This window comes from Lycorma delicatula, chromosome 1 (genome assembly GCF_047948215.1).
Source record: "Lycorma delicatula isolate Av1 chromosome 1, ASM4794821v1, whole genome shotgun sequence".
Classification (NCBI taxonomy): Eukaryota; Metazoa; Arthropoda; class Insecta; order Hemiptera; family Fulgoridae; genus Lycorma; species Lycorma delicatula.
Genome location: NC_134455.1, coordinates 20,740,884 through 20,761,846, shown reverse-complemented (window position 1 = coordinate 20,761,846; position 20,963 = coordinate 20,740,884). Strand labels below are relative to the sequence as shown.

Below are 20,963 nucleotides of genomic sequence, written 5' to 3'. Positions count from 1 at the left end.
ATTTAGTGTAGAAATACTAATAAAATCCTAAAAATTGAATAGCTGAGTTACGTGTAAATAAACTTGAATTTCAAGAATAATGTACTATAATGCATGTTTTTCTATTTAAAATTAAAAATCAATATAACAGTAACGAATTCAATTACTGCCTTGAAATTGATTCCTGCAATTTACATTTTAATCACATTTTTTTTTAAAGAATTCGTTCAACCCGACGTTTTGGTATTTCCGACGGTCGATATTTCTTGCGATACCCAAAGTAAAGAGTTGGACCGATTCAGTTTACAATTATTTTACTAATTTGTCTTATTCTTCATGTCATTAATAATTTACTAATTACTTATTGTATGACTTAATTTTTAAAGAAATCTTTTATCTTAAATAATAATAATAATAATACGAAGAAGAAGAGAAGAATCTTATGAAACGAATTGATTTTTTAAGCTTTAAGTAATTTCTTTAATCACTTACTTAATTACTTGCAAAAAGAACTCGGTAAAGTTTTTGCTATACTGTAGCTCAAAATATAAACCTAATTATTAAAAGATAATAAAATTGTGTAGGCAGGCCACGTTTGGAATATGTAAAACAAATTGTTAGGGATGTAGGATGTAGAGGGTATACTGAAATGAAACGACTAGCACTACATAAGGAATCTTGGAGAGCTGCATCAAACCAGTCAAATGACTGAAGACAAAAAAAAAAAAAGATAATGATATTACCTATATTACCTACCTAAAGGTAAATCTAGAACTGTTTTGGAGCTTTATTAAGTAACAATTACTTAAACATTTATACCAAAATAGACTTTGTAGTTAAATAAAAATTCATAAAAATACATTCTGTAAAACTCAGGCTAATTGGATTGTAATTTCTCGTAAAATAACTCGAAAAATTTATAAACAAAGGATAATTTTTGTCTACTTCATTAATTCAATAAGAAACACACAGTTAAAAAGCTATTATGTTTGTTGGAAGCTGATTTGATTTGGGAAATACTCTTTTATTTTTATTTCTTAAAACCGTCCTAAAACTAAAATAAGTTTGGATATAACATCTACCCAACAAATAAATTTAAGACATATTTACTACCGTTTCATTTTCATTTTTTCTTGTTTAAACTCCGAGGCCACCATTAGGTATTGCTTCAGAGGATGAGATGAACGATTTGTAGCACGTGTGAAAATGCCATTCCTGACCGGGATTCGAACCCAGGATCTCCGTATGAAAGGCCGTGAAGCTACCACTCGCGCCACGGAGGCCGGCGCGAGTTTACTTCCAACTCATATTAACTGTTATTTTTTATTACATTAGGATATTAATTTGAAATATTTATGTGAAAATTAATTTTCCCTTCAACTGTGATTATAGCAGAATTATAGTGATTTTATTTCGAAAAAAAAATTTGAATATTCGACTACCATTATTGTTTTAAATTCCTAGAATTTTTATTTTTATTCGATCCTGCTTTCCGATTAACAGTTTATCTGCGTACAGAAAAAACAAAAATTAATTATTATTTTTGTTAATAGCTCAGCTTATCTATCTTTTTATAGCACGGGCTAATACGAAAACTATTAAGTAATATTATTATTTTTATTATCCATTAACAATAATTAATTAAATAAATACACTTTTAAAATCTACTTAACTAAAGCTACTTAATAACGTAACCGCCTAAATTTAAGGGAATGTGTATGTAATTTTTAGTTTATTTAATTATTGTTTTGCTATTATCTCATTATACGTTATGTTTCATGTACAAAAATATTTTAATAGCAAGGCTATGAAGAGTTCAGTTTTTCTGAAAATATGTTTCCTTTTATTAAATTTTAAACTTAACATTTAACGTTTTCCAAAAAAAAAGGATAGCACAACTTATGGTTAATAACAATAATAATGGAATGGTATTTTCACACGCTACAAATCATTCATCTCATCCTCTGAACCAATACCTAACGGTGGTCCGGAGTTTAAAAAAAAAAATAATAATAATAATAATAACAATGATGACAGAGATCGTTTCAATTTAAATTAAAATGAAATGTATTTCTTGGAAATACCTCTTCTTTGGAAGGAGATCTAAAGTGAGACTACCTCATTTCACAGTCCACGGTAATATAAAGGGTGATGCGGGTGTCAACACTACCAAGATACCTTTAATTACACCTCATTGGTAGAAATAAGGTACCATTACAGTTGAATTGATTTTGGAATCGTTTACTAATTTACAAATTTTAATCAGTCTTATCCGGATTGGAACATAATATTTTTTTTTATAGACATGTAATTAAAGATAAGATGTAGCCTATATACATTTAATAAAATTCATAATTAAATTTCTAGTAAGTTGGTTAATTATCGATAAAATCAGTTTGGTTTGGTTGAATACAATGCAGTACATAAAAAATGTTCATATAAGAAATATCATATTCGCTTCTCTTAATATTATTTTCTATTGATATTTACATTTTTCACAGTTTAATGCGTTATACTTCTGTGTTACAAAAATTGATATTTCTATTACGAAAAGTAACACAACACTTCTAAAATTATTTTTCTTTGTGAAAAACTCTTATGTCTTGTTTACATAACTACCAGTGAATGGTGTATAAAATAAAACGTGAATAACGTACAATGCTTCTTTCTGGTTTATCTTAACAATCTGAAAATTATTATCAAAGAGATACCACAACAAGCATTTAAGATAAACATTATTCGCATTGTTCTATATCACTTTACCTGAAATTAACCGTAGTAGGTTTAATTAAAGGTTAAATTAGTAGTCTATATATCAGGTATTTTTTACTGATTATAATTATAGTTTGATTTTCTTTTTGTATAGTAAGAAATATACGGAAAATCGACGAAGTAGCTACTATAGAAGAGACAGTTTTTTGTAATTTTCCTGTAATTGTTCTAATGGTAGTTTTAAGTGCATAATAAAATAAATGAAAATCTAAAAAAAATTAAACTTGTTACTTGAAATAGCTCAAAAGGTACAAGAAAATACACTTCATAATTTTAGACTAGAATAAAAGTTTGCATAATCGTTATTATTGATACTCACATTAAAAAATTAAGTAGACATAAATATATTTTAAACTTGTGTTACCTAAACATAATCTATTGGATTATAATTGGAATTATTTTATCCTATTAGACTAGTCGAATCGTAGAATGTATGAAAATGATATTCTGAAATGAAAACAAAGAAAAATATTATGTATTAATTTCAATTTTTACGATAAATTTAGGACCCTACTCTAGTAGAAAATTTGTAAATGGAATAATTGTAGGTACAATAGATATTGATGAACGGTTTTTAGTTAGCTGAAGAACTGATTTAAATATTAAAGCGAGCAGAACGAGGAAAGAGATGGAAGATGAGCGAACGTTCGATTCAGGAAGGGTGGGAGAGTTAACAAAGATGTCATTTTAATAGAAGGAAGAAAGAAAAGAACAAAAATCTAATTTAGTCAGGACTGAGATTGATCAAATAATCGGAAAGGGTGCAAGGTAATTGGGTGTATTCACCATCCATAGACGTTTTTTATCGGACTGGATGCAAAATTGAATTTCCTGTCGTTTGATTGGCCGGGCTACGGTTTGTCCTAGCACAAAGCCGACCGGTGGTGGGGGCACTTACGCTGAGGGGGGATCATGGTTATTTAATGCTTGACAATATCGCTGATGGAAAAAGAGGGAGAGGACCGAACACAATGGGCCGACTGGGTGGTAGGGGCAGGAATAAAATTATTCTGACTAGGCACCGCCTACCGTATTGGCCACACCTCCGGGGGGCTCCCTCCCAAGGCCTTGGATGAACACTACTGCGGCTCAGTTCAGCCACAAACACCGAGAAGCAAGCACGTAGTTTTTGTTCGAGACTGTGTCGCGTGACCGCTTGTTGATTTGTATCTAATAAAACGTCGTTAATCAGTGTTATTTTATGACTGTTTATAGTGTTTTCTCGGAAAGTTGTAATAAATAACTCTCATTAAATAAAGACTACTAATTAAAAGAAGAATTAATTGTGACTGCGTGTTGATAACGTATTAAACAGACGCGAGATTCTACTTCACGCTAATTAGTAACCTATGTTTAACGTAATATCTGCATAATATAAATTTAACCGTAAGTTGCTGAAAAAAGTCTTCGAGAATGTATGAGTAATTTTTTTTGCAATTTTTGTTTGTGCGATTATAGTTTGTCATTTATTTAATTCTATTTTTCATAATTTGTTTGAAATGATTTCGAGGAGATGAAAGGTTAGAGTTTATAATTTTATCGATTTGAATAGTACAATTTTTACGATCCTATTTTTTCCGTTATAATCCGCCTTATGTGTTAACGAACAAAATTAGTTTTTACAAGATTTTATATAATGAACTCTAATGATTAGACTTTTAAGTTATGGAGTCGGTGAAAATGTTAATTCATAACATCTGAATTAGTAGTGGCTGTAGCTATCCTAAACAACTGTTGAAAGAATTTAGTACATGTAGCGACTGTGAAAGTTTTGCACTTAATGAACTTTTTGACGTTTTCTATGAGTATCCGGTTAGTGCCTTTTATTATAAATAGAAGAATTTCATAAAACACTTCAGACCGCCTACAAATTAATATTAATTTGTTAAATTAAGGCATATGTTTAAAATTATTGACAATTCTCATTAAAATTATAATTTTCTGTGAGCAAAAGTCTAGTAAAGCTATGTAGACCGGGCGATGAAAAATTAATTTGTGCCTTGAGAGGACGATCCGTGTATGGAGGATAGTGTTTACTATCACCAGGAGTTTGTCAATGCTGGAACCGGCGACCAGTGCAGCTAGTATGACAGTTTTAAGAGTGAACCAGAGGGGTGCTTCTCAGCAACAGACGATGGACCAGGAGAAGTCAGTGGAAGATTGCAGCCCCAATCCTAGAATAAGTTTCAGCGTAGCCGCTTTATTAGCGGATACCAGGCCGCGTAGAAGTCCAGAACCGGAGGAGGATGAGCTCTCCGGTTTGGAGGAAGACGTCGACGTAGAAGAAGCGGAAAGTCCTAACGCGTCGTTCCTTCAACATCCCGGTAACTTGATGGCCGCACGCCTTATGCTGGGCACATCGTCGTCCGTAACTCCTATTAGGCCAACTCCTACTACGTTTAGCGCCCTAGCAGCAGCAGCGTATTCGGCGGCGTTACAACCCCACCATCCCTCTTGGGGACACTATCCTGGACCACCCGTCTTCCCATCTTTTGGAAGCAGTCTATCTGGCTCGCCAGGTAAAATAACAACTTAATAATTAATTTATAATCAACTTATTATGCTATCGGTTGTATTAGAGAATCGACAAATGTTTTTAGAGTTTTCATGCAGCGGTGTAAAGGATAATACAAAATAATAATTTTTTCTTGTATTATTATAGAACCGCTAAAAAATAAACTTTAAAAGATTATTTGACTAAAGTTAAATGAATTACTTAATTTTAATAAACCGGATAGAAATTATTAAAAAAAAAACTCTCAAATCTTTAAAAATCTTACTTATTTCCCAAGAATAAATAAAAGTAAAACTATTAATTTAAAAAAACTCGCCGCCAAAGTTATTCCAGCGGAGAAAAATATACTGGAAGCATTCAGTTACACACTAAACTTATGTTTGATATATGATAAAAAGCATAGTTGTAGTTGTTATAAAATATATTATCGGGCGGTTGATGCAAGTCTTGATCCTAATAAATCATTAGATTTTCGTAAATTCTATTTAAAAAATAAAATAATTTTACAATTTAATGGTATTGAATTATTTTAATAATGTAATAAATATATTATGTAAATATAAATGTAAATAAATATATAAATATAATGTAAATAAATATATTTATTAGTTAATATATTTAATGTATAAATAATATGTTTAAGTCATAAAAATTTACATCATTTGTTTATTTTTAGAGGTTAGCCTAGAATTCTACTTAGCATATAGGTTCCACATTGATCTTATAAATGATAAAAACTTAGTAATATAGATCGCTTAGTTTTGTCATTTTCTATTACTTTAAGAATTAGGCTAGTAGTAGCAACTAAATTTTAACTTTTTACATTTATTATTATGAATGGTTAGGGTTTTTTTTTTGTAACGGTCATAAAGCACATAGGTTCATCTATTTTTATATTATTGAAAAAAAAAATAGATAAAATTAAGTTTTGTCTAGACTAAAAAAAAAAATTCAATGATTATCAAAATATTACATCCAAAATGAACGAATAATAAGTTTTTTTTTCAGTTTAGTCTACATAAAACTATTTATTTATTGTGTGTTATAAAAATCATTAAAAGAGAAAATGATTTTTATATAATTATAAAAATTAAATTAATAATTTAATAATGATAAATTAAAATCCGAGTTTTTTTATTATTAACAGGAAGTTGCTATAAGTGTATTGTAATAATATGTTGTGATAATATCGACTTCAAAGCGAAATCGTTACTATAATTCATACTTAATTTGATAAGATATCCATTTTTATTCATCGCTTTTGAGTAGATAGATTTTAATTTAAAAAAATTATGTTCAGTATCGTATAAAGGTGACCAATATATTTTTTATGTATGCAAAATATCGGCAAATTAGAAAAAACGTTTTTTAGATGGTGAATATAGAAATTAAATGAAATTATAAAAACATTGTATTAAGTGAAAAACCGGTTTATCAGTGTACTTTTACTGTAATGAAAGTCGATGGTTTTAAAACTGAATTAATTTAATCGTACATTTATATATTTAATGAGCATTATTTAATTTTTGGACGATAATAAGTTTTTTTTTGCTTCTATTCAATTAATTTAATTAGGATAGATGTACTTTGTATTGGATATAAGTCTATATTATTACGTGCGGTTTTATGCGTACTTTGTAAAGTAAAAATAATTGCATGCTGCCATATTTTTTTAAAAATTACTAAATTAAATTGATTTTTAAAATAAAACATTAATTATTACAGTAAGAATTCATCAACTATTAATTTTGTCTCTCGATTTAAATTTGTTTTCCTGGGATAACAGAATAATAAATATACAACACAATATTATTTTGAATGGGGAATTTATTTATCTTTTATCACATTACTTTAAATGAAAAATTATTTTATTTATTATTTTAAGTTAATCTTTTTTAATACTTTTTCAAACATTTGGTAAATATTTTTTTCAGTTTAAAAAATAGGATACTAAGTTCCCGGATTTTTAATCCTTCAGGCTTTAAAAAAAATAATCGTGATGTTTTACATGTTATTAAATTAATATAGTAATATAAAGTGGATGTTACTTCCGTTAAATTAACTCTAACTTTGTTTTACTTGTAAGTTAACATATGTATAACGACAGTATAAATTATATAGTTAAATATAAATAAGTTATATATTCAAAAATGTATGGAAATCAAATTAATTTATATGTATTTTTAAGTAAAAGAAAAATTATTTCTTATGAATATTATACAAAATAAAAATCTATAAAAGAATATAAAGAAATTAAATGTTATCGAGACTTTTGGTCGTAACTGAGAAAAAATAAAAAACAAATATAATTTGCATAATTTTATTAATGGAAGTAAATTGAAACTGTTATAACCAAGCCTATAAATTTAAATAATATAGTTATTCAAGTTACCTATTTATTTAAATTTATGTAGTTAACCTTTTATTTTATTATTAATTTTTTCTCGTACAAACGTTATTGAGAGAAAAAATTTATGATGATTATGTTTTCGTATTACAGATAATTAACTATTTATTTAATTATTGTCGTAAAACAAACAAAAATTTATTGTCTTTTAAAACATGAGAATTTTTTTATATGTATTTAAATTTTATTATTTTATTTATGATCTTTGTTATTTTTTAATAATTATATTTAAAATTATATAAAATTATTTTTCTTTGTAATTAAACAATAATAAAGTAGATTCTTTAATTATTTATCGAAATATATTTTATTATATTAAAAAAAATTAATAAAATAAAATTGCATTTTGCTTATTTACTAATAAACAATCTGAGAAAAGCAACAAGTTCTTTGATATTTCCATTTGATCGAAAAATAGAAAACTAACTTATGTCTTAGAATAATCTTTATGCAGTATATTAGATTATTATTCTACACTTTGATGTGTAACTTAACTTTTATCCTTTATGTGTATGAACTCTCCCTAATAATAACCATACAATTTAAAACATTGCTTGAAATAGCACTTCAGTACTCTATGACTATTGCTGAACATACATTTATAAAATGGAAAAAATAAACATTAATGAGGTAAAAAAAGAAAAGTTTAAATAATAAAAGAATAATTCGATCTAGCGAAGTTAATATCTTAATTACACTTAATAAATTCTCGTAAATGATTCCATTTTGCAACACATGTTATTTTTTTTTATTTTTTTGAGGTTTTTAGGGGCATCGACTACTTCGGTCATTAACCCACTTCAAAAAAAAAAGGTTCAATTATTCACATTCTTATGAATCAAAAATGTTCAAAAATTTACGTTCTTCTAACTTCGAATCCAGAATATTACTTTCTAGGCTTTCCTTTCGGCCATCCTTTCTTGCCTTTCTCCATTCTTCTGACGGCCTGAACCTCTGATGACAGCGTATCTGAGGCCTCAGACATGGCATCGTCTTCCTTTCTTTCGGATGCTAGTAACGTTCTGCGACTGACGTCAGTTGATGAAAGTTTCGTCGGTGCTGTTAGCATCTTTGCTAGGGAATCTAAACTAATAAGCGATCCAGTCTCCACGGCGGATGAGGTGGACTCTATCTCTACTGGGTCCAGCTGAAATAGATGCTCTCACCGAAGCTGATCTTTGCGCTTTTAGAGGCTGTATTGGTACAGGTTTTATATTCTCTACGTCTGGTGGTTTCTCGTTAATAACTTGCACCTCCATTTCCGTAGATTCAGATTTTCTTGCACAATTTCTTTAAGCTTGTGACTAGACGACGCTGTGATCCGTTTCTCTTTGGTAGATAAGTCAAGATTTTTTATTCTTACAAATTTTATTTATTTTTAGATTTAATGGTGTTACAAAAAAGTTTTAAATTTTAGTATCTGAGACAAAGCTGAATACTTGTTTCTTTTAGGTAAAAATCTCTCTTCATTACAAAAACTGAGAGTAATAAGATGCTAAAACATTATTAAATGTTACGGTTAAAGAAGAAACTTAAGAAGATACTTTCTCTAGTCTTTCATAGGAAATTTAATGCAATCAAAATAACTAATATAAAAGCTGTAAGATCTAGGGATTAAAGAGAATTATTATTTATTTGAAAAAATAATAACGATCACATACAAAATTTTCATTGAGCTTCCATAATAGTTTGTATTTATTCCTTTGCATTTATTATTTTTCCCTGTATCTTAATAATGAGGAAAATTGCCGAAAATTAATCATATAAACTTAATCACTTTATAACTTAATAACTTCATATTAATCATACAACTAACTTTTTGTGTGAGTTTATAGTAATCGCAGTAATATTATTAGAATCGAAAATATAGTATAATGTGCTAATAGTTTACGTTATAATTAAATTAATTACTCATTTTTTGACAGTTAACTTTAATTTATTTACTAATAAATTTTAGAAACGTAGTTTTTCATTTACCAAAATTATTTATGTTTCTTCTTGTAATAAAGGACAACAATTACAATTTTCATTCGTAAACTGAATTTATAAGTACCAATAATCTTTTATTTTAGGTTACTGCCATATTTATTAATTACTTTTGTGCAGACTACTCTCTTTCCCCCGGTAATTACGAGGCCGTTATTATTGAAAATATTTTTATTACTAAATCACTACAAATAATCTCCTCAAAACACGGATGTTCATCAAATATATTTAATTTTGATGTACCTTTGTTGACTGTTTAGATAACGTGTTTCGTTGCGACGTAAAAATATTATCATAAAACTGCAGTTATATTTATGTAAGTTATACCTGTCTGTATGTAAAAAAATTAGATTGAAAATATAATTGATCAGCAAATAAAAAAAATAAAAAATTGACTGCTCTCAGTGATAGTCTACGTAATAATAATAATAATAATAATGCGTAAAAATTAAAAAAAATATTATTTCGTTTCAGAGGAACGCATATATAATTATTTCACGCCTTATCACTCTCTCGTGTATTAGCCATCACGTAGGTGCATGAACGTGTAGAAACATTTTAGTTGCATATAAATAGAGAGAAAATTTGCTGTTGTTTTTGAATGTGTATCCTTGTATGTTTTATGAAATCTTAAACGTGTACATTAGCCTATTATTATTGTTAACTTATTATTTTTATTATGAGCCTATTATAACTATTGTGGGATAGTTAATAGTCGATTATTTTAAATTTAATTATAAGGAAAATAACCAAGATATATGCGTAATAAAGATAGTATTTTAATAAAAAAATATTTTAACGAGCGCTTAATGAGTTTTAATGTTACAAATATATATGAATGAATCATCATTATAGAGGAAAAAGATGTTAAATAAGTAATTATAATAATTTAATTTCAAAATTTTTTACTCGGTAATATTATTTTAAATTATATAAATGTTTAATAACTTAACCGGTAATTTCTTCTTTTTTTTATGATATCGCCACATAAACTTAAAGCTTGAGCATGGGATATAGAAATGGGATTTTGAATTGTATGAAAAATGCCATGCCGGACCGGGATTCGAACCGAGAACCTCCGGATGAAAGGCCGAGACGTTATCACTCGCGCTACAGAAGCCAACAATTACTGTATTTATTCAAATATTAGAAAAACTACTTTGTTAAAATTTATTTTTTATACACCTAATTTATTTCAAATTGGCTTAAATGACTTTGAGGGGAACAAGAGACAAATTAACTATTATTAATAAACTCTTCCAAAAAATTATATATATAAAAAAAAAGAAATAAAGAAAATCTTTTTACCATGCGAGTAGAATAATACAAATAAGACAAAGGAACTATAAAAATGTATATAGGTTTAAATTGACATGACGCATGTGGTGCGTTCTTGTTTTTAGTCAGTCGTTTAATTGTTATCTGGTGGGATTTATAGTCAATATCTGATGTTATTACATATAGACACTTATAAACCAAGAAAAGTGGTTTGTCAATTGTGGTTCCTTATTAATTTTTAATACTGAAATATTTTGAATATTGTATATATATTTTATGTCCTTTTCAATAATTGTTTGAGCCGGTAAAGTTAATGTTGTATCATCCATGTATTTAAATTTTAATAATTTGGTTAGTGAATTTATTTTTTATTTAATCATTCATGAAGTATATATGTATAATAAAATATTATCATGCTGTTTTAATATTGTAATACTGTACACTTTATCTTGATTTTCTTAACTTTTTGATTTATTACTCTCTATAGCCTAATAAATTAATTTGTAATCGACACACTTTACATATTCTACTCTAAAATTTTGTTTCATCCTAGATGAAATGAAGAATTTAAAAATTAAATCTCTTCAGATACGTCCGACTCGTCAAAGGCAGATCCTGTCGTGTTCTCGAGTAATCTTACGTACACATTGTTTAACACATGGTACAGTCTAAAACCTGTAAAATGTAAGATTCGATAATCTAGCAGACAAGAAGAGAGGGCTTAAAAAACCTGCATAACGGAACTATGCTCTTTTGAAAAGTAGATTTCTTGCTCGGTTATTCTGAAATAATTTGTTATCTGTTGTAATTATTTCCCCTGAAGTTCTGAAGTTGCTGTGCTAATTCGTAATGTTTTAATATTACTAAAACAAGTCTATTATTTTAATCCGGCAGTTAATCCTATTTTGAGATTTTTCTGAAAAGTAATTTAAATAATTAAATTGAAAGAAGAATCTGAAAATTAAAATCCGCAATTATATTTCGGCCAGTTGCCAGGAGCCATTCCGTCCAATATAATAATTTAGGATGGAATATTGTAGGTATTTAATTATATTTAAAAATAAAAACGGTAAATAATAACGCCTTTGTTTCTGTTTTCACAAGAACAAAGAAAATTATTCAGCATTTTCATTTCTATAGTCTTTTTACGTATGTTTATTTAAAAAAACGAAGAATAATTATCAGGTTAATTACTACGTTCATATAATAGTGTTTCGGAAATTGCACACAATAACGCATTCTCTATGAAGTCTAATGTAAACAGCTTAATGGCTGCATATCAACTAAGCGGGTAATATTTTATTCCGCTGCGCATCTTTATCAAAATTACTTGGCACGAATAACAAAAAAATATCCATTAACCTTAGTTTTAGTAAAACTATGTTAATTAACTTTCAAATTTTAAAATATCTCAAAGTGAAATATTTTTTCTTGTATATTAAGTTATAGATTAGACCTAATTTAAATAATAAATTTCTTTTGAAAGAAATTTTGGATTATTATATAATAATCTATCAGTGTAAACCTTAATGAATTCGGTAATAATTCAGTAGCTACTAAATTGTAGTATTCAAGCTGCTGTTAAACTAGCAGATAATATCCTTAAATTATTATTTTTATTTTTAGAAAATATTTTTTTTTGTCTTCAGTCATTTGATTGGTTTGATGCAGCTCTCCAAGATTCCCTATCTAGTGTTAGTCGTTTCATTTCAGTATACCCTCTACATCCTACATCCCTAACAATTTGTTTTACATATTCCAAACGTGGCCTGCCTACACAATTTTTTCCTTCTACCTGTCCTTCCAATATTAAAGCGACTATTCCAGGATGCCTTAATATGCGGCCTATAAGTCTGTCTCTTCTTTTAACTATATTTTTCCAAATGCTTCTTTCTTCATCTATTTGCCGCAATACCTCTTCGTTTGTCACTTTATCCACCCATCTGATTTTTAACATTCTCCTACAGCACCGCATTTCAAAAGCTTCTAATCTTTTCTTCTCAGATACTCCGATCGTCCAATTTTCATTTTCATATAATGCGACACTCCAAACATATACTTTCAAAAATCTTTTCCTGACATTTAAATTAATTTTTGATGTAAACAAATTATATTTCTTACTGAGGCTCGTTTAGCTTGTGCTATTCCATCTTTGTTATTTCTACTATATTTCATTACTTTGTTTTGTTCTTGTTTATTTTCATGCGATAGTTCTTGCGTAGGACTTCATCTATGCCGTTCATTGTTTCTTCTAAATCCTTTTTACTCTCGGCTAGAATTACTATATCATCAGCAAATCGTATCATCTTTACCTTGTACTGTTACTCCGAATCTAAATTTTTCTTTAACATCATTAACTACTAGATCTATGTAAAGATTAAATAGTAACGGGGATAGGTAACATCCTTGTCGGACTCCCTTTCTTATTACGGCTTCTTTCTTATGTTCAGTTATTACTGTTGCTGTTTGGTTCCTGTACATGTTAGCAATTGTTCTTCTATCTCTGTATTTGAACCCTAACTTTTTTAAAATGCTGAACATTTTATTCCATTCTACGTTTAGAAAATAGTAATAGAAAATAATAATTTTTAGAGAAAGAAAGGATAATTTATTTTAATATTAAAAAGTAATCTATTTTGCTTTTTTGTTATAGCTGTTTTATAATAATTTCATATTTAATATGCTTATAGATGTAAAGATTTTAAAAATAAAATCGGACAATTTTAACTTGTAAAGACATATTAAATATTCAAATTCTGTAGAACTTTTACGGCATTCATCAAAATAAAAATTCACATTTAGCAATGTAATGCCAGAAATGTTACAACGCCTTCTACGTTTCATTTTTGTTTATTTGTTTTCTTACTTATCCGTGTGATGACCTGTATATAAAAAAAAAATGTTAAAAGTACTGCAACGGTTTGAAATAATAAAAGAAAAGCTGGACACTTTTACATAAATTATTGTTGTTTATATTGGTAGGTTAAAGACTAAATATTTTGTGCAAATGATCTTGTGCAACAAAACACAGACGGATGTTTTAACGATGAATACTCAAAAAATTTATTTGCAGCAAATTGTCATTGCGGAATTATAATGTGTAAAATTAATACAGCTTAAAATTAATACAAGCTAATCGTAAATTACGGAACATCTCAAAGAAATTTTTTTCTAAAACTAATATGTAAATCCAAAAGGAATCTATGATCTATTCTTTCCATTAATCCGTTACTTTATTTTCCTATAAGAAAGAACTAATATTTTTCATCCTCCACAGCAGTTTGATTTCGTTGGTCACATGTGTTATCGATGTAAGCGTTCTAAATATTAAATCATTTTCTTTACTAACACTAAGCAGTTAGGTTTAATTTAGTTTGGACCTAACTGGACGTAAAACTGCAGCTTTATCTAGAATGATAGTGAAAGTATATAGATGATAAGTAAAATATTGTTTTAAGGGCAGTCTTGAAAATAGCTTAAAAAGTTTTGGATTTATTTTTATTAAGATCTTAACATTTTAAAAATAATTATAAATTATACTTTTGTGATTTTCCAGTAAATTTGTTGGCGATTCATTAAAGGTTGTATTGAACTCATTATTAACTTGTTTATTATTTTACTTTTTTGTAGTAAGTTGGGAGAAATATATTTAAAGCTTTTAATAATATTATAAATATTAATAATGAACAGTTTATTGTAGTGAAAGATAATTAGCAGTAATATTTTTAATACTATTAGAATTAAAATTTCTATAATGTAATGAAAAACCTTGAAATTTTTCTCCTTTTTATTACTCACATTTCGTTTTCTTTGTTTTATTTATATTTTAATTACCATCACCTTAAAAATTGGTTATAATCGTTGATTATATCATTAACAGTAAAATAATACTAATTTTTAATCTAGATTTAAATCATAATTTAAACGAACGGTTTGAATTATGAGCTTGTTATAAATACCTACTTTTCACTTCATTTATAGCATCATATTTACCCAAACACAATCTGAAATCTAATGTTGTATCAGCTTTTATTTATAAAGAACGTGACATAAAAATCTACTTACATCCGAAATTTAGAATAATGAGGTTAAAGATAAAACAAATTAGATCTATATGGGCGATGATTTCATATCCCTACGTTTGTATTGCTTGTTAATAACTGATTTTAATATGGTTAAAAAAAATAATATTTCTTCTTTCAAAAAATTAGTTAGATTTAATTTCATTATGAGGTCTAAGATCAGATGATAAAACTAATTATTCTAAAATGTCTTAATTTCAATACTGTCTGATTTTCGTCAGGTTAGCGTTATCTTCAATTAAAACTATTTAGCAAGGTAAAATATGATTTACTTATTAAAAATGGTAGAATCAAACATTTTATATCTAATATAAGCACAATTATTTAATTAACAAAATGTATTTGTCTTTTTACTTAATATGATAATTTGTGGGAAAAGTAAGTACGGTATGCTCTAAAGTAACCAATAAATTAATTGATATTCATCTGTTGGTCGGAAATAATCCTTTTTGTTTACATCTGTTCTCAAATCATGATTTATAAAATGTGATAATAAATGAGGCGAAAAGTACATTTAAGGTGGTAGTGATACAACCCTAAAATTATGCAGTTCTTTGGAATTTAAATAATTAATAACTTTCTTTAGCTGTCTTTAGTTTATTCCGTAATATAATTATATTTTGAGGCGATAAATTTACAGAATTAATTCCTTTAGGTTCTTTTACTAGTAAAGATAAAAAAAGAAACCAATGTAAATTTAGTGTGTGCTTACAAATGTTATTAATTACTACTACTACTAGTAACAGTAAGAATAATAATAATTATAATAATAATAATTATGTCAAATCAGTCATCTTGTTTTAAAGAATAAAAAACTAAAATTTTAATTTTATCTTTTGTTTTTAATTATATTTTCAGAGATTTTAATTTATATTATTATTTTTAATTATCAGACAAGATGTTACATTTGCAATAATTATTTGTTAAAAAACAATAACAACAAGGTTTCTGTTTATAATGTTTATCTGAATAAATGAAAATTACTTATAAATGCGGTTTTGTTATGAATAGATCATATCGTAAATAATTACTATTTAAACGTTAATTAAAAAACATATTCCTTTATAATTAATTTTTTTCTGAAAATAATTTTTTATTTCGATAATATATTTGCGTTATAAAATTTACTTTGCCATATTTTTAGACTGCACAAAACGATTGATGGCATATTAAAAACTTAACAAGCACTTAATAAAATAAAAATTATCTGTTAAAAATTTAATCATATTTTTAGAAAATACTTTGTAAATAAAATAACGATTTTAAATGATAAATTCTCAATGAATTTATAAACATTTGAACACTAAAAAAAAAAAAATAAAAAAATAATATGTAAAAAAAGATCACATTAAAAATGTAAATAAATAATAGATTTATATGTTAAATAAACAGAAATAAAAAGAAATAAAATTTCGTTTTATTTTTATATTAAATACGGATATTACACAAAAGTCATACTCGAGTGATTGAAAATCGTTCTTATGAAATCCAAAGATGAGAAACTTATTATGTGTTATTAATCATAGAAAGAGGAATAAAGATAAACGATATATAAATGGTAAAACAGCGCTTCTCTCTGGAATACGGGAAATACTTAATTATATTTTTAACTTTTTCAAAAAATTTTCTTCATCTTTTTTGCGAGTGAAAAAGCGTGATTATCAGAATTATTAGATATAAATCACTCTATATAACTCTCGTTATATAACAACAGAATACTTAAAAATAAATATGAATATCTCTCTTTATATAACCGTTTTATAATGATTAAAACCCTTTCATATAATCTTTTATGTAGATGATAAAAAATCTATTTGCAACTAAGTTATTTGGGAAAATATACGAGTATAATAAGAATAACGGAGGAACCTTTTCTCTGAAATAAAAAAATGGTCATCAAAGTTAACTCATTTCGAGAAGTATAAGAAGGCTTAAATACAAATAAAAAGGAAATAATTATTAAAAAAAAGAAATGGGTCACCGTGAAAACCATTTATTAAAGTCAGTATAAAAAAAAAAAAAAATCATAAACCATTTTTCTGTCTTTGATGTATTCACAAAAATCATGCCCGTTCGATTATAAACCTATATTAAGGATTAATACAGTAGTTAAAAAAACATTGAGTAGTATAAAAATAGGTTCAATGTAAAAATGTTTAATTAATTTTATTTAAACGAATTAGTCTAAGATGTGCTACTACATTAATGCATTTCACATCCGCTACAAATTGATTTTGCAAAAATTATCTAACTATTCGCAAATATTATCAGTTATAAAATAACCGACACCAAAGAGGAACCAGATAGATTAAAATGTTATGTAACTGTAGTTATTATATATTGTGTAGTTATGTATTATGTAGTTATGTATTATGTACGTACTTTTAAATATTATTAAGTATCTAATTTATTCACTATTAATATTTTTAATACAAAAAAAGGTAGCTTATGGTGCATATTTTTAACGAAAGCGAATATTACGTAAAGGAAAAAACCTGTTTCACAAAATAAAACCCGTAAAAACCATTTTTGTGGAATGAATATTACGATTTAAACTATGTAAACTTATGCAAGAGAACAGAGATATGCTTTAATTTGTTCTACAGCATAAAAAAAGATTAATATTCATATTTGAAATTATATATTTCCTGCGATAACATCGTAATCGTACAATTCCACTCACAACGTTCCAGTTGATAAACATCACCAATATTCCTTACTTAAGAAAAAACATACTAAAATTTGATTTAGTTTATATACATAAGTTAGTTGTGTAATTTATTTATGTTTCTTATAATATTTCTGTAAATTGTGAATAAGCCTATTTTAAATCATATATTAATGTGTTTACTGTTTTGGTAATGATGTATAAAACCCATAGCACAAATACTAGTTAGATGATTTGTTTTCCTGTACATCACAATTTAAAATCGTTTAGGATTTAACTAATTAACACATCCGGATGGTGTATGTGTGTGTGTGTGCGCGCGCTTATGTGTTTGCGTATAAGTATATATGTATATATATATACCTTGTTGATCACATGACGGAAATGGGCTATTTTAAAAACAAACTGAACAAGCTATAATTGAAAATTATTTATTGATGACTGTATTTGAAGAAATTTCCTTATTTTTTAATAGGTACTAATTTCAAATTATTCTATTTTGGCAATCAACATAAAAAATAATTAGAATAAATAAAAAGGTTCGTTAATTAACTGAAAATAAATAACAGTATATCAATCTTTCCGGAACCACCGTTAGGTATTGCTTCAGAGGATGAGATGTTTTTTTTATCGTAACGACACAGCAGCTTTACAATCTGTTCAGTAAGATAATTGAGGAATAATTAAATAAGATCTATCTCAACTAACATTATGTCCCCTCAGACTTAACGGCTTGTGAAATGAAATAGAAGAGCACTCCGTACGGCCAGACCATAAAGTCACCTAATTGAAACGATAAGGCAAACCAAGAATATTGTTCCTCAGCAATCTTGAAAAATCACTGATCGTGTTATATAATAAAATGACCGACAAATAATTCGGGTGTCGATCCAAACGATTTTGATACCGTAGGCTGACCATAGAGATTTCCTGCGGAACGGTTCTAACTTAAGATCATTATACTTATGTACCAAAGTACGTTGAGCTTTTTTCGCAGTGTTTTGTCTGGTAGCGTTTGAGTACGTCAATACTGGAACTACCCCACAATTCAAGCCTGTAAATCCAAACAGACTTCAAAACCGATTTATAAACCAATAATTTACTTTCTGCTGAAAGCCGAGATCTATGTCCTATGCATCTATGTCCAGTACATCTGTTTAAACTTGAGATGCAACTGTTTCCGCTTAGATGTGATATGTTTCGCCCAAGTAAGTCGTCGATCAAGATGAAAACGTCATCAAGAAGGTGAAATGAATGACAATTTCTGTAATATGTAAAAATGCCATGCCTGACCGGGATTTGAACCCCCGATCCCCGGATGAAAGCCCGAGACGCTAACACTCGCCCCAAGGAGGCCGGCAGTATATAATCTTATATTTAGAATACCTTTTTTTTTTGTCTTCAGTCATTTGACTGGTTTGATGCAGCTCTCCAAGATTCCCTATCTAGTGCTAGTCGTTTCATTTCAGTATACCCTCTACATCCTACATCCCTAACAATTTGTATCCATTTCCCTTTTTAAGTTTTCTAGCCTATCAACCTTTTTTAAACTTCTAACATTCCACGTTCCGACTTGTAGAATGTTATTTTTTAATTTTCTGGTGACCCCTTTCATAGTAATCCCCACCCGGAGATCCGAACGGGGGACTAGTTTACCTCCGGATTATTTTACCAAGGAAGGCGCCTCCATTATTGCTATATGAAAATGCAGAGCCATATTTTCTTGGAAAAAAAGCAGCTGTAGTTTTCCATTGCTTTCAGCTGCGCAGTACTCAGAGGACTGAGTGATGTTGATATGGACGTTTAAGTCATTCTGACTCACACCCCTAACAACTACTGAAAGACCTGCTGCTCTCTTTCAGGAATCATTCCTTAGTCTGGCTCTAAACATATACCTCTCCGATATGGTTGCACCTTCGGTCCAGCTACTCTATATCCCTGAGCACTCAAGCCCCCTCACCAACGGCAAGGTTTCATGATTCATAGAGGAGGATAGAATACCTAATATACTTAAAATAGTATAATATGGTATTTCCACGCCTTCGTATCGTTATTTATTTTTTATTCTATGTAAGCGAATCTAGTGTTAGGGTGTTCAATGTTATCTATGTTTAATGCTTTGTTCCGTAATAATTATTATTGTATTTTTAGCCTAGTAAATAATATAAAAAGTATAGTTAATAAGGTACGATAATAATTATTATATAATTACAGGCGATAAATTTTAATTTAAAATACGAAATAAACTTTCTCTACTTACGCTGTTTTATAATAATCAGAGGACAGTACCACTTATCTATCCTCCGAATAAATCTATATGTGCTAATATTAGCGTAACATCGGCATCTTATATCTATTTCAGATGTAACAATGACTTCATTATTCACTATCAATATGACTAAATTTATACCTACTTCGTTCTACGAAATTAAAACATATTAATTTTTAAATTTTATTATTATTTTAAAGACGTTTGATAGCCTTAATATTGATTCTTACAAAGAAATTATATGTTCCATAATTACCTGTGAACTCTTCTTGTACAACTTGAAACAGGATACTGCTTAATCCGTTAAATTTTTGCATTGCCTTCATCTTGATTTTTTTTTTCATCGCATAGATCCTTATTCCCCATGATCGTCCCCGCATTTGTTGACAATTCTTTTTACTGCTGCGTTGTGCAAGCACTCCCCACTCAAAATAGTTCTACCAACACTAGTTTTCCTTCTTCTTCAATTTCTTTAATAATTTTTTTATCAAACTTATAATGTATTAATCAGATCCTTCTCAGCTTTTTCTCGTTTCTGATCCTCACTCACAATTACCCGTATATCGAATTATTCTGGTTAATTATTGTCTGTTTTCCTTTCCGGATGTAGATGTGTACTTACCAAATTAAACTCTCAGTTATTATAATTATAAAATAATAGTCTACCAAACATGTATATTTTTCTCAATTTTTGGTTTTTTCATGACAAAAATTTGTTAATTTTAATGATACTTTGATTTTTTGAATACTTCTACTGAAGTAAAATAATACATTTCTTCAATCGTAAATTATTCCAGATATATTATCCTCAAAATTGGAAATAAAATTTTAAACTTGGCGGATGTGCTTGTGAATATCGAAATTTAGACCCTAAAAAAAATTCCTTCCACCTTTGAGTAGCTTCATCTCTAAAAAAAATTAAATTCTTTCCTCTAAAAAAAGTTACGCCTAAAAGGGTGACTACTCTCTTCAAATTATATATTTCGGAACTGAAAATATTGTGCATA

The 20,963-nt window shown here is 27.7% G+C and overlaps 1 protein-coding gene across 1 annotated transcript in view; it reads left to right on the top strand.

Annotated features, from left to right (window-relative positions):
- Positions 1-3,750: 3,750 nt before the first annotated feature.
- The window catches only part of Dr (muscle segmentation homeobox protein Drop), a 93,855-nt gene continuing 76,642 nt past the window's right edge, over positions 3,751-20,963 (top strand). Inside the window, exon 1 of the mRNA XM_075375386.1 lies at positions 3,751-5,270. Coding sequence (XP_075231501.1) covers positions 4,808-5,270 — 463 coding nt within the window. The 5' untranslated portion in view covers positions 3,751-4,807. The remainder of the gene's footprint in view (positions 5,271-20,963) is intronic.